Source organism: Macaca thibetana, chromosome 14, assembly GCF_024542745.1.
Source record: "Macaca thibetana thibetana isolate TM-01 chromosome 14, ASM2454274v1, whole genome shotgun sequence".
NCBI classification, from domain to species: domain Eukaryota; kingdom Metazoa; phylum Chordata; class Mammalia; order Primates; family Cercopithecidae; genus Macaca; species Macaca thibetana.
In genome coordinates this window covers 95154234-95170567 of record NC_065591.1, presented here as the reverse complement: position 1 = coordinate 95170567, position 16334 = coordinate 95154234, and the positions used below count along the sequence as shown (strand labels likewise).

Here is a 16334-nt window from a genome sequence, read left to right as displayed (position 1 = left end):
TGAAAAACTTTTTCCTATGTGGGGAAGTTAACTTTGAAGTAATAAATTTTATCATCATAATTTTATATTCTTAGACTAGTATCACATTAGTTTGCATTTCCTTAGCATATATCAAAAGGCAGCAAGAAAAAACATCTCAGAAATTTTGAGTTAAACCCAATTTGACACTGAACTGTCTATAACAATAAAACACAAACATTCAACAGATGTCTTCACAAGAAAAACCCATATAAAATCTGATATTTAAATTAGTCATCTTCTCCACCTCCGTTCTGGATGCTTTTCACTCACACCTTCTCCATAGTTTCTAATAGCCTTATACTTTCCATTATCCACTGAGTTGGCCAATATTAGATCATATAATTTATCACTCAAACCACAACACTGTTGAAAGTGAAAGGAAAACTATTAATAATTGTATCGGGACAACAAGTGCAAACCATAGACCAAGCAATCCAGGATATATGATCATTATGGCCAAATTTTTCCCTGTCCCTCAAAGCAATAGGTCATATGAGCTTTCTGCCAACATAGTAAAACTAATTCCTGTGGTAAGACCAAGGGTATAAAAGGATTTGACTAATTACTCTCTCTGGCAATATATGCACTTCAATGGTTAGCTTAACCTAAATAGGACAATTTTAAGCATCCTTGTAAGACCAATAAAAGAATAGTTTTAGACACAAAAGCCTTTCTTAGCATCAATGAAACTGTTGAGTAACCACAGGCCTCAGGGAAAACCTCCTCCACTGAGAGGGAGAACCTCAGAAAAGCTTTAGCATTGTTTTGTGTGTGTGTGTGTGTGTGTGTGTGTGTGTGTGTGTGTGTGTGTGTGTTTTGAGAAGTCTCACTCTGTCATCCAGGCTGGAATATGCAGTGACATGATCTCGGCTCACTGCAACTTCTGCCTCCCGGGTTCAAGCGATTCTCCCGCTTCAGCCTTCTGAGTAGCTGGAGCTACAGGTGCATGCCACAATGCCCAGCTAATTTTTATATTTCAAGTAGAGACCATGTTGGCCAAACTGGTCTCGAACTTCTGACCTCAGATGATCCACCCACCTCGGCCTCCCAAAGTGCTGGGATTACAAGCATGAGCCACTACGCCAGGCCAGCTTTAGCACAGTTAATGAGGAGATGTATTATACCTCTGAATCACAAATGCATCTTACTTACCATGTCTAGCCATCTTTTCCCAGAAGCCCAACTAATATATATTTAGAGATTTAAATTTACATACATGGTGATGTTAATGAGTTGATGTCACAGATTATATGCTATCCAATCATACCCTTAAACTACAACTAATTTGAAATCTAGTACACCTTAAAACTGAGGTCGAGTGTTGACCATAATGGCAAATTCATTTCAACAAAATAACTAATTACCCTAAGAAATCTTTCCAATGATTTTTCTTTTGTCATATAAATGCAAATAATTATCTAAAAGGAACTTAGCAATGTTAAATACAAAGTAAATTTAGGCTTATTATTAATTTCAAAAGCAATTTCCCATATCCATCATGAAAGATAATTCAGAATATAAAACTAAGCATTTTCAATTAACATCAGTAAAAAATTTATTCTGATAAACATATTTTGTCTACAGACTTACCACCCTCCCCTTGTTTCTTATGGAATAGAAAAGAATTCTTAAACTTTTTTTTTTTTTTAATTTGCAATGAATTGCTTTCTTGGATTATTGAAAGAGGAAAAAGAGGTGGCTATGAAACCTTAGGGAGGGAATAATAAATATAATAAAAAGCACATAGTTTGCCAAAATGTAACACATTTACTTATATAAGTATTTAGAGATTCATATTTGTGATTCCATTGTAAAAATAATAAAAATTTTTTTAAAAAGTAAATTTAAAAACAGGCAAAATCAAATTAAAAGAAGGCAAAACTATTCAATTAGTGGTCAGCAACTTCTCTACTGGTAAGTTACCAATATAGTGAGCTGAAGCATAGTCAGCTGATTAATAAGTCTAATAAAACAGAACAAATTATCAAGTAATGAACAGCACCTAAAATATGAATCTTATAATACAGTTTATGCTACATAAAGAGGAGCGTGTTTAATGTTCATGCTTTCTTTGAGACTATGGAGTTAAAAAATAAGAATCAGGAAATAGTGTGTAGGCAGAGAGAAGGATTACAAAGAGGAAAAGGAACACTAATACTTACTATGAAATATAAACTATTGACAGAAAGAATAGAAAAATCACATTATCAAGAAGTAAAAATTGTCTTCCAAGTTCCATATCAGAAAAGTAAACCAAGTTAATGGGAAAAATCAAACTTTATTCAAAGTGATTATTTATTTGTGTACATGGCTTTGAATTTGGTTTTCACATTCACTGATAATAAGGTTATGCTATTTTCTATTTTAAACAGCTTTGGAAAATCTGTACTATGTGACAAAACAGTTTTCCAAAATATGTGTATGATTATCTCTAATTGATAAGCCAAAAACTTATCTTCACTTTTTGCTAATTTTGTTTGGCAAAATAAAATGAAATAAAAATATAAAATTTATGAAGTCATATACTCTAGTCTGTACTCATGAAGAAACTACATAACCAATGAATTGGGTATCCCTAAAATATTTCTACTACTATTAGGAAATACAATTTAGAACATTTTGACATCAAAAGAATGCCACTTTATACTTTTATATTAAGGTAAAAAATAAATTATACTGAAAGTCATACATTCACTAACTGAATCATTAATGGGTTTTCATTAGCAAAATATTTTTATTTTAGTAAGAAAAGGGTAACTGTGAAAGACTAAGAATATGAAGAACACAATTTCCACAGCAAGCTTGACAATAAAACATTTCTAATAAAAAATTAAAATAAATTAACTACCTGTAATATTACAAGAGCATTTTCTATGGAAAGGTCATCTGATGGTAGGCCTTCACTTTTCCAAATTAACTGCTCACTTTCAGTACAAAGAAATCTCCTCAGATCAAATTCTGAAAAGTTGAAGACATTGAAAATACTTTACTACAATGATCTTGTACTTAATGAAGGGAAGGAAATAAAGCTATTTATTCCAAAACAAAAGTCCTACGACAGTCCTTAACTTGAAACCCATTCTTCCACATTTAACACCCAAACCCAAGGAGAAAGAAGTCAAAAACAAAAACAAAAGGTGCAGAAGGATGGAACTCCATGAAGTCCTATTTCTTTGAGTGAATGTTTCACAAACTAAAATAATTTTGTAAAATACCACTAAAATCATGAGGAATTTTAAAGTTCTTACATCTCAGCCTATCAAATAAATTATAAAAATAAAAGTAATATAATGTTTAATTGCATCCAAGCAATATCAAAAATAATTCAGTCGTCTCAGTTTTTTACAGTGATTTAAGAATAGAAAAATCATAATAATAAAGTAAATTCAAGAACATTTGTGGAATGTGGCAAATCTAAAGTAGCTCCAGGGTATACTTGTGATCCATAAAAAATTTCCCCCATTGAAAAAAGGTAAAATAACAGAGAACAAAGGGTCCATTTTTAGTATATTGAAATTTTAAATTCAGGAGTAACTAAATACAAACTCTCAAGACCAGCTGACTTGGTCCATTCTTCCAAACAGGTTTTTCTCAGAGACTCAGGAGCAGCAGAAAGATATGTAATAAATGCAGCAGCAAGTTGAGCTCTTTTAGGAAGAGTAGCTAATTCCTCTGTTATCTCTACAACCTGGAAAAAAAGAGAGCGAAGAAAGAGGGAGATATATGAGTATGTTCTAACGTTAAAGAAAATGACAGTTTTATGGTTTTGATTGTGGAGGGAAGAATCACAAGTAATAACTCCTTGTTTTGAATATAATAGTCAAAATGTAAAAATATCAAAAAGATCTCAGACTCTGCTGTGATATTTTTTAAAAGTATAAAATCCTAATATATTTGTAGAAACAAACATATTCAGTCATTGAAAGTTCTTAATGATTTTAAAGAAAGCAGAACTTTCATCCCAACCACAGTTAAATGTGAGTTTGCATCACTTTGTAAACTAAGATTAAGGCACAGAGAATGAACAAAGGGACAAAACAAAGCTACGGCATGAAGACCCATCAGCAAAAAGGTTATTGTAAATAAAGCACAAGATTCAGCAGAAAGAGTAGTTATATTAAAGGAAAGAAGAGAGATAGAGTTAAATAAAGGCAGATTGTGAAAGGTTTTCCATGACATGCAAAGGAGTTTCTATTTTAAACTGTGACGTGAGCCATTGAAAGCATTTAAGCAAGCAATGAGTAATGTAATCAGATTGGGTTTTATAAAGATAATTCAGCTGACAAATGAAGGGTGAACTAATAAAAGGGTCAGATAGGAGGAAGACATTTAAAAAGTGAGATGAGAAACAAAGAAATATTGGCATTAAAGATAGAAGACAAATACAAAGAATATTTGCAAACGGATATGACAAGTAAACAGGGAAGAGTCTAAGACAACCCATATATTTTTAGTATTGATGCCCAAAGAAAGACGCCTCCAGTGAAATAGAAAATAAAGGAGACTTGGAATGAGAAAAAGAAAATAATTTAGACATGTTGGGTTTGAGTTCCTGAGAGACAATTAAATGCAAATGTCTAATATATAGTTGGAAATACACATTTAACACTCAGTAGTCTGGAAATGTAGCTCTGGTCATTATTAAGGTGCAGGTGATATTATGATGGGATGAGATAACACCCAAGGTAGTTGCAGAAAAAGCTGCTGTGGAAGAGTATAACAAGGACAATCAACATTACTAGGTGAGCAGATGAGGAGGATCAGGAAAGGAAAGGAAAGGAAGCTTAACTGATTTCAGAAATAAACCAAGAAAAAACAAAAGACAACACTAAAAAGTCAAAATAACAAAATATTTCAAGAAAAAATAAATAGCCTACAGTGTCAAATCCTAAAATTACTGTCCTGGTGAAGGTAAATTCAAAGAAAATTCTAAGGAGTACTAAGTTTTCCATCCACTCATTTTCATCCTGCTCATCTCTCAATAACATACAGAACTGAAAGGAAAATAGGCTGCTTCGCCTAAAACTCTATTCATATAAAGACACTTTGTTTAAAGAGTAATTCACATAATGGCCATTTATATCTACATTATTTATCCTGAACCAGGTGCAAATTAATGGATCTTTCTCTCCTTTTTCTTAACATACATTACATTATAGATTTCCTGGATTTTAAAGGTAGACTCCTCACGGCCCCTTGTCAAACAAACCTGTGCATTCCATCTCTTATGTTCTCTATCAAGCTGATTAATTAAGACTTCTGCAGCTTTGATTGTTTCTTGTGCTTTGCTTACTTCAGCTTCAAGTTTTGCAGCTTCTGAAGTCCTGCTCTGAAATCTATGTAAACATTAAAATTTAATTAAAAGTAAAAAGGATTTGGGAGAGATTTAATGAAATTATCCATAGGTAATAAAGTAAACTTTTATGCCATAATTTAATTAATGATGATACCATTAATGTTTGCATACAAAGTAACATTAATAGAAGAGACAAACCAAAAAAAAACTTGACAGGGCCTCCATGCTCTACTACATTATATAAAAATTTGCCAATACGGCATTCAAGACACTATTCTAAACATCCCATCTGTCTTTCTAGTTTTATTTCATTATATTACTGATCAGCAAAACCATTAATATATGTCAATATCAGAAGAATTTTACATTATCAGTAAATATCCTATCCTTTATCTCCCATGTTCTTCAGAATGTTCCATTTGCCTAGAGTAGCTTCGAACCACACCCTTCCTCACCCCACAGCCCAACTCCCTCTAACATTTACCACTAAAACTACAAACAAAATTTCAAAATTCATTTTAGTACATTATATATAATCTCTCCCTATATTCAAGTTAAGTATTATAAATTGTATGCTATACATATGCAAACTTAAACCCAAAGAAATTATTACCCAGGTTCTCATCAATAATCAGCAGAGGATCTAAAATTCATATACAGATGTGGCTGGCACTAAGTTGCATGCACTTTATAGCATATTTCATTGTCTCTCTAAGTGCCTTCTTCCTTCCTTCCCTAGACATAAGACTCTAGAACCAACTTCTCCAATATAGACAAATAGCCACGAGCCACTTTGTGGCTATTTAAATTTAAATTAACTAAAGATAAATAAAATTTTAAATTCAATTCCTCAGTCATATTACAAACACTGCAAGTGCTCAGTAGCCACATAAGACTACTGGCTACCATACTGGATAACAAAGAGCACAGAACATTTCCATAATCTCATGAAATTCCATTAAACAGCACTGTTCTAAAACCTGGAAATAGAAAGCTGCATGTTTATTGATCACAACATTTCATACTACACCTTGAACATGGTTTTGCAATGAATATTGTTGCATTAAATCAACTCTCATATCTCTGTACAAGTTGTATTAGAAATGGAAACCATCTCTTTAATTTTGTAAAATTAGAATTTAAAAATTGATAGATCATGCTTATTTTTCAAGCCCTTTATTCTTTGTTAATATGTAAGAAAATAAGACTGTTATTCATGGCCTAGAGTCAATTAAACCTTAATTAAGGATCATAATAAGTAACAGCATGGTAACCAACATTAATTCATTCTCATCAATGACGCTACAATGAAAAATGCCATTCTGTTTTACTTAAAATTAAAAGTTAATTCCAAAAGTTCTCACAATAATCCTTCCAAAATAATAGTAGTATGGTGCAATGGTTAAGAGCAGAAACTTCATGGAATTCAACAAATCTAGTATCTAACATGGCTTAGTATTTTGTTAGTTGCTCAACTTCAGATAAAAAAGACTATATAATTTTAACCTTCCTAATCTGCTAAACAGAAATAGATTTACTTCTCATCATTGTTTTAAGGATTAAAGAAATGAATACATAAATTACCCAGTATAACACCTAACACAGCAAGTGACTAATAAATGAAGTCAAAATATTGCTATAATAAGCTAATTATTCAATAAATATTTGAGCACTAGCTGAATATTAAGTGCTGATTGTGAGCACATGACAGTGAAAATAATACATTATACTTATTTTTCTTGTACTTCTCTAATAATGATACCTGGAAAAAATTGATGTGATTTCTTTCCTATATTTCTAACATAATAATTGTTCAAGAATATTGAAAACACTGTGTTTATTGGTTTGGGGATTTCTTTTTGGTTTGCTTTTTTCTATAAGTATTTCTCTATAAATATATATTAGTGAGAGAGAAAGAGAAACTGAAGAAGGGAGAGAGGGGGGAGAGACACAGAGAGACAGAGAGAGAATTGTTTCCTGAACATACAGAAAAAATTCATAGTTTTAATCTGATTAATTTCTTGGTTCAATAATAATTTTGCTTCCATTAAAAAAAGGAAGCATGACACATCACTTCAACATATACTGTATTCAATCAGATATTATTCAGTTCTTCAATCTTCGCAACTTTTAAAAGAAAATGTTGTAACATTTATAATTCCCATACCAATATATTCTACCCTGTACTACATAGGATAAATGAAAGGCTTTAAGAATAATAATATTCAAAAAAGATCCTTAACTTGAGTATAATATTTGCATGAAGACTTTTTTTAACACAAAGGAGAAAAAAAGTTAAAAGGATAGAATTTTTAAACATAATAATGTATCCTTAAAAAGTTTATAGACTAGTGGGTCCCATAGCATCATCTGTCATAAAAGTCTAAAATCTTAAAAGTCAAAACAGGAAATAAACCAAGATGTCAAATGTAAACACTCTCAGCATTATCCTAAATACGTTTCAAAATATAACTTACTTTTCTTTGAGTTCTGATACCTTTTGACCAACAGAATTAAGGAGGTCCTCTAGTTTCCTTTTTCTGTCTTCAGTTTTCTTCAGATTCCTGAAATATAACTCAATATTATAAAAGCCATTCCTATTTTAGATACCAACTATAAAGCAGCAGCAGCACCTTACAATGTAATCCTACAGTAAATATATGACAATTAAAACTGTCATTAACTCAGTATTATAACACCTTTACTTAGAATTTAATTTGAAAAGCAATGTTAAAATTAAAAGTGTTTCCTCTGACCCAACTATACCACTTCTAGGATTCCATATTTAAAAACACTCAAACATGTACATTTCTGTACATATTTATTTATCTTCTATCCCTTCTAGGACCCTACTAAAATGAAGCCAAGAAAATAAGAAAGATACATATGCACAGAGATCAAAAGAGGAAAGTATGAAATAGGAAAAATTTCAAAAATAATTTCCTTTTCTTAAGAGACAGAGTCTCACTCTGTCTCCCAGGCTGTAGTGCAGTAGTCTGAACAGAGCCCACTGCAGCCTCAAACTCCTAGGCTCAAGCAATCTTCCTATCTCAGCCTCCTGCACCCTCAAAGTTCAATAAAATTTTAAAAAGTAATAACTAACATATCGGAACGCAAAAAGCCAAAAGCTAAAATGCCTATACGAAGAAGAGTCAAAAAAAAAAGCAGAATCCTAAAATGTTCAGAAAATGTAAACATACTTCTGAAGGTAACAATAAAGCCAAATACAGAAGATTATTTAATAATTGATATTACAAAGAGTTTGACCTCAGAATCCATCCTCTGTTGAGAGCTGACTACCTCTAACATAACCCAGAATGCTGCAAGTCTAGCTTATGCCCCTACTCATCTCCATCAACCTCTATGCGCACATCCTAGGTGAAAGATATAAAGATTCGTTTACAGTAAAATGACTGACACCCTATCCTCTCAAAATACCCACAAATATTAAGGGGTTGCCATAAAATGGCCAGTCCATACTTGATCACCTTACAGTGATGCTCAGCAGCCAAGGAGCCCAGGCCACACACTCAGGTCTTCCAGCCAGACTTCTAAAACTCATGATCAACAACTAACAGCCACAGATCAGACAGGTCAAGAAAGCTTCCTAACTTCCTAAAAATATGGGGTAATATACAAGACACTGGGAATCAAAGTAGCATTAGACTTTCTAAAAGCAACACTGAACTCTAGAAGAGAATACAACAGGGGTTCTCAAACTTTAGTGTATACCAAAATTACCTGTCAAAACAGAGATTACAAGGCCTTACTGTCCCCTCCCCCACAATGTATCTGAATCAGAATCAGTTCGTTTGGGTGGATCTCAAAAATCTGCACTTTTAACAAGTTCCAAAGTGATGCTGATGCTGCCGGTCTAGGAACCAAATTTTGAGAATTGCTGCAATAGAATAAGGCCTTCAAAACTGTGAGCTAAAACTATTTCTAGTCTAGTATTTAAACACAACCCAATTATTGATCACATACAATAACATATTATAAATACTTTTAGACATGCAAATCTCAAAATATGTTCCAGCCCATATACTCTTTCTACCATGGAAAATGTGTTCTAGAAACCTGAAGAACTAAAGGAGGGAAGAGAAAGACAGGAATTCACAATAAAAGAATACAATAGGTAATCTCTAGAACAATGCTGAAGAGAAGCCCCAAGACAACAGCCTTAAGCAGCAGGCCTAAAGCTAAGAAAAAATAAATAGAACACACAGATGAATGAAGATGTTTCAGGGCTCTGACAGAGAAACTATGGATAAATTTGTGATATGTAAACAGAAAAATATAATCAACTAAAAAAAGGGAGGCAATTCTTATATTTAGAACAAAAAAGTGTACAAGAAAGGAAATAAGATGAATAACTGTTAATACACAGCAGGAAATTAATAGATAATATCAAAAATTGAACAGTCAAGAATACAGATCAATTAGGATTAAGATGACAGACAGCAGGCGGGACTACCTTGCAGCTCCCACTCAGACAGACAGAGCAGCATGTGGAGATTCACATGGTGAACTTTCGCTGCAAGAACTACTGCAGGAACATACTAGGAAAACCAAAAGAATCCACAGACCCTTTGAAGGAACTGGGTCACCACTGCAGTCTCCCTGAGATACTGAAAAACTTATTAGTCTGCTTGCTTTCTCAACGGAAGGCACATGATCTGGGGCAAGTTCTCAGCCCTGGTCACTGGCTGCCTGGAAATACATGTGGTGTTGTTGGGGCACGGTGGGAGTGAGACCAGTCTTTAGGACTGCAGGCTACATAGAAAGCCAGTGAGGCCTGTGCCTGCTGGCTTTCCTCAACTACCCTGGGTGACCTGTATGACTCAGCAGAGGCAGCCATAATCCCCCTGGGGAAAAAATTACATTGGAATGGAAACCACACTCCCATCCCCCACAGCAGCGGCCACAGCAAAAGCCTCACCAAAGGAGAGGCTGAGCTCAGACACACCTACCCCCGCCCCCACCAGGTGGTCTTTCTCTACCTGCCCTGGTAGCCAAAGACAAAGGTCATAATTTCTTGAAAGCTCTAAGGCCCTGCCTACTGCCTGAGAAACCTGAATTGTTAACCAGGTGTCCCTAGGGCAAGTTTGCATCCTCCCTATAGGACCACAGCTGAGGCACTCTTGAAAGTGCCACCTCCTGGCTGGAGGCCCATCAACACAAAACCAGTCCACTAAACAAAAACAAAACCAAGGACCATCACCGAGTTCACCTCATTCCCTTGCTACCTCCAGTGGAGCAGATGCTGGTATCCACGGCTAAGAGACCGGAAGACAGATCACATCACAGGACTCTGTGCAGACACTCCCCAACACCAGCCCAGAGCCTGGTAGCTCTGCTGGGTAGCTAGACCCAGAAGAGCAAAAACAATCACTACAGTTCAGATCTCAGAAATACCCGTTCCTAGGGGAAGAGAAAGACCACCACAGCAAGGGAGCGCTCTGTGAGACAAAGAACCTGACCAGCTGCCCTTGAATCCCAGATCTTCCTTCTGATATAGTCTAGTCAAATGAGATGTAACCAGAAAAACAATTCTGGTAATATGACAAAACAAGGTTCTTTAACACCCCTAAAATATTATACCAGCTCATCAGCGATGTATCCAAACCAAGAAGAAATCTCTGAATTGCCAGAAAAAGATTTCAGGAGGTTGATTATTAAGCTAATCAAAGAGGTACCAGAGAAAGATGAAGTCCAACTTAAAGAAATCAAAAACATGATACAGGTTATGAAAGGAAAATTCTTCGGTGAAATAGATAGCATAAACAAAAAACAATCACAACTTCTGGAAATCAAGGATATACTTAGAGAAATCCAAAATGCACTAAGTCTCAGCAATAGACTCAAGCAGAAGAAAGAGCTTCAGAGATTGAAGACAAGGCTTTTTAATTAACTCAATCATCAAAGACAAAGAAAAAATAATTTTAAAAAATGAACAAAGCTTCCAAGAATTTTGTAACTATGTTGAGTGTCCAAACCTAAGAATAATGGGTGTTCCCAAGAAAGAAGAGAAATCTAAAAGAGAAATCTAAAAACGTATTTGAGGAATAATTGGGGAAAACTTCCCCGGCCTTGCTAGAGATCTAGACATCCAAATAAAAGAAGTTTGAAGAACGCCTAAGAAATTCATTGTAAAAAGATTATCACATAGGCATACAGTCATCAGGTTATCTGAAGTCAAGACAAAGGAAAGATCTTACAGCTGTGAGGCAAAAGCATCAGGTAACCTATAAAGGAAAAACTATCACAGTAACAGCAGATTTCTTAACAGAAACCCTACAAGCCAAAGGGACTGGGGTCCTATTTTTAGCCTCCTTAAACAAAAAATTACCAGCCAAGAATTTTGTATCCAGAGAAACTAAACTTCATAAATGAAGGAAAGACATAGTCTTTTCCAGACAAACAAATGCTGAGAGAATTCACCACTACCAAGCCAGCACTACAAGAACTGCTAAAAGGAGCTCTAAATCATGAAACAAATCCTCAAAATACACTAAAATAGAACCTCCTTAAAGCATAAATTTCACAGGACCTATATAACAATAACACAATGGCCAGGCATGGTGGCTCATGCCCGTAATCCCAGGACTTTTGGAGGCCAAGGCGGGTGGATTACTTGAGATTGAGAGTTTGAGACCAACATGGCCAACATGGCATAACCCCATTTCTACTAAAACTACAAAAATTAGCTGGGTGTGATGGCAGGCACCTGTAATCCCAGCTACTCAGGAGGCAAGAGAATCCCTTGAATCCAGGAGGCAGAGGTTGTAGTGAGGTGAGATTGTGCCACTGCACTCCAGCCTGGGCAGAGTGAGACCCAGTCTCAAAAAAAAAACAATAACACAATGGAAAAAAAAAAAGGGTATTCAGGCAACAAATAGCATGCTGAATAGAATAGTACCTCTTATCTCAATACTAACATTGAATGTAAATGGCGTAAATGCTCCACTTAAAAAATACACAATGGCAGAATTGGTAAGAATTCACCAATCGAGTTTCTGCTGTCTAACAGAGACTCACCTGACAAAATAAGGACTCACATAAACTTAAGGTAAAGGGGTGGAAAAAGATATTCCATGCAAATGGACACCAAAAGTAAGCAAGAGTAGCTATTCTTATATCAGACATAACAAACTTTAAAGCAACAGCAATTAAAAAAGACAAAGAGGGACATTATGTAATGATAAAAGGACTAGTCCGACAGGAAAATATCACAATCCTAAACATATATGCACCTAACAATGGAACTCCCAAATTTATTAAACAATTACTACTAGACCTAAGAAATGAGATAAACATCAACACAATAATAGTGAGAAACTTTAATACTCCACTGACAGCACTAGACAAGTCATCAAGACAGAAAGTCAACAAAGAAATAACGGACTTAAACTATACCCTACAACAAATGGACTTCACAGATATTTACAGAGCATTCTAGCCAATGACAGCAGAATATACATTCTATTCATCAGCACATGGAACATTCTCCAAGATAGACCATATGACAGGCTACAAAACAAGTCTCAGTACATTTAAGAAAATCTAAATTATATCAAGTACCCTCTCAGACCACTGTGCAATAAAACTGAAAATCAAGTCCAAAAAGGACCTTCAAAGCAATGCAAATATGTGGAAATTAAATAACCTGCTCCTGAATGACTGTTGGGTCAACAATGAAATCAAAATGGAAATTGAAAAATTGTTTGAACTGAATAATAATAGTAATTCATACAACCTATCAAAACCTCTAGAATACAACAAAGGTGGTGTTAAGAGGAAATCTCAGAGCATTAAATGCCTATATCAAAAAGTATGAAAGAGTATAAATAGACAATCTAAGGTCACACCTCATGGAACTGAAGAAACAAGAACAATCCAAACCCAAATCCAGCAGAAAAAAACAAATAACAAAGATTAGAGCAGAACTAAATGAAATTGAAACAAACAAAAAAAAATACAAAAGATAAATGAAACAAAAAGTTGGTTCTTTGAAAAAATAAAATTGATAGACCATTTGCAAGATTAACCAAGAAAAAAAGAGAGAAGTTACAAATTAGCTTAATTAGAGAGAAATGGGAGATATTACAACTACACCACAGACATAAAAAAGATTATTCAAGGCTACTATGAACACCTTTATGCACATAAACTAGAAAACCCAAAGGAGATGGATAAATTTCTGGAAATATACAACCCACCTAGATTAAACCAGGAAGATATAGAACCGCTGAACAGACCAGTAACAAGCAGCAGAATTGAAATGGTAATTTTAAAACTGAGGGATTCACAGCTTAATTCTATAAGACATTCAAAGAAGAATTGGTACCAATCCTATTGACACTATTCAAAAATATAGAGAAGGTTGAGAATCCTCCCTAAATCAATCTATGAAGCCAGTATCACCCTAATACCAGAACCAGGAAAGGAGATAACTAAAAAAGAAAACTATAGACCAATATTCCTGATGAACACAGATGCAAAAATCCTCAACAAAATACTAGTGAACCAAATCCAATAACATATCAAAAAGATAATCCACCATGATCAAATGGGTTTCATACCAGGGATGCAGGTATAACATACGTTAAGTCAATAAATGTGATACACCACATAAACAGAATTAAAAACACATATCACATAATCATCTCAATAGACACAGAAAAAGCATTTAACAAAATCCAGTGTCCCTTTATGATTAAAATCCTCAGCAAAATTGGCACAGAAGGGACATATCTTAAGGTAATAAAAGCCATCTATGACAAACCCACAGCCAACATTATACTGAATGGGGAAAAGTGGAATGCATTCTCCATGAGAACTGGAACAAGAGACAAGGATGCCTACTTTTATCAGTTCTATTCTACATAGCACTAAACGTTCTAGCCAGAACAATCAGACAGGTGAAAGAAATAAAGGGCATCCAAATTGGTAAAGAGGAGGCTAAACTGCCAGTTTGCTGATGATAGCATTATACACCTAGAAAACCCTAAAGACTCATCCAAAAAGCTCCTAGAACTCGTAAATGAATTCAGCAAAGCTTCAGAACATAAAATTCATGTACACAAATCAGCAGCTCTGCTATACACCAACTGCAACCATGCTGAAAATCAAATCAAGAACTCAGTTCCTTTTACAGTAGCTGCAAAAAAAAACAAACAAACAAACAAAAAAAACAACTTAGGAATATACCTAACCAAGCTGATATGGTCACAAACAAATGATACAAACAAATGGAAACATATCCCATGCTCACAGATAGGTAGAATCAATATTGTGAAAATGACCATACTGCCGAAAGCAATTTACAAACTCAATGTGATTCCCATCACAATACCACCATCATTCTTCACAGAAGTAGAAAAAACAATCCTAATATTCATATGGAACGAAAAAAGAACCTGCATAGCCAAAGCAAGAGTAAGCAAACAAACAAACAAATAAATCTGGAGGCATCACATTACCCAACCTCAAACTATACTATAAGGCCACAGTCGCCAAAATAGCATTGCACTGGTATAAAAATAGGCACATAGACCAATGGAACAGAATAGAAAACCCAGAAATAAACCCAAATACTTACAGCCAACTGATCTTCCACAAAGCAAACAAAAACATACAGTGGGGAAAGGATGCCCTATTCAACCAATGGTGCCGGGGTAATTGGAAAGCCCCATGTAGAAGAATGAAACTGGATCCTCGTCTCTCATCCTATACAAAAAAATCAACTCAAGATGGATCATAGACTTAAATCTAAGACCTGAAAACCATAACCATTCTAGAAGATAACATCAGTAATACCCTTATAGACATTGGCTTAGGCAAAGACTTCAAGAACCCAAAAGCAAATGCAAGAAATACAAAGATAAACAGATGGAACTTAAATAAACTAAAATCCTTCTGCACAGCAAAAGAAACAATTGGCAGAGTTAAAAGACAACCCATAGAGTGGGAGAAAATTTTCACAATCTATACATCTGACAAAGGACTAATATCCAGAATCCATGACAAACTTAAACAAATCAGCAAGAAAAAAACAAACAACCCCATCAAAAAGTAGGCTAAGAACATGAATAGACAATTCTCAAAAGAAGATATACAAATGGCCAATAAGCATATGGAAAAATGCTCAACATCATTAATTATCACAGAAATGCAAATCAAAACCACAATCCAGTACCACCTCACTCTTGCAAGAATGGTCATAATCAAAAAATCAAAAAATAATAGATGTTGGCAGGGATGCAGTGAAAAGGGAACACTTTTACGCTGTTGGTAGGAAAGTAAACTAGTACAACCACTATGGAAAACAGTGTGGAGATTCCTTAAAGAACTAAAAGCAGATCTACTGTTTGATCCAGCAATTCTACTACCAGGTATCTACCCAGAGGAAAAGAAGGCATTATATGGAAAAGATACTTGCACACGCATGTTTGTAGCAGCACAAATTGCAATGGCAAAAGGACAGAACCAACCCAATGCCTATCATTCAGTGAGTGTATAAAGAGAATGTAGTATATATATACACCACGGAATACTACTCAGCCACAAAAAGAAACAAAATAATGGCATTTGCAACAACCTGGATTGAATTGGAGAATCATATTCTAAGTAAAGTATCTCAGGAATGGAAAACCAAACATCGTACATTCTCATTCATGTAGGAGCTAAGTTATAAGGATGCAAAGGCATGAAAATGAGGCATTGGACTTTGGAGACTCGGGGGAAAGGGCGGGAGGTGGCAAGAGATAAAAGACTACACATTGGGTATAGTGTAACACTGCTCAGATGATTGCTGCACCAAAATCTCAGAAATCACCACTAAAGATCTCATTCATGTAACCAAACACCACCTGTTCCCCAAAAACCTACTGAAATAAAATTTTTTTTAAAAAAAGAACATAAACCTTTGGTCTGCATTTAGAACAAAAGAGATAAAATACATTTGTGACTTAGTAATGATAGCAAATTAGAACTGTAAGCTCCAATAATAAGTGGT

General features: G+C 34.7%; 1 protein-coding gene across 7 annotated transcripts in view; it reads right to left on the bottom strand.

Moving 5' to 3' along the window:
- The window catches only part of DYNC2H1 (dynein cytoplasmic 2 heavy chain 1), a 349828-nt gene that overhangs the window by 226609 nt on the left and 106885 nt on the right, over positions 1–16334 (bottom strand). For all 7 annotated transcript variants that reach the window (XM_050758863.1, XM_050758858.1, XM_050758861.1 and 4 more), the window contains exons 60-63: positions 7795–7881; positions 5231–5357; positions 3568–3709; positions 2870–2979 (exon numbers count right to left, since the gene is read on the bottom strand). In XM_050758863.1, the coding sequence (XP_050614820.1) occupies positions 2870–2979; positions 3568–3709; positions 5231–5357; positions 7795–7881 (466 nt within the window). The remainder of the gene's footprint in view (positions 1–2869; positions 2980–3567; positions 3710–5230; positions 5358–7794; positions 7882–16334) is intronic.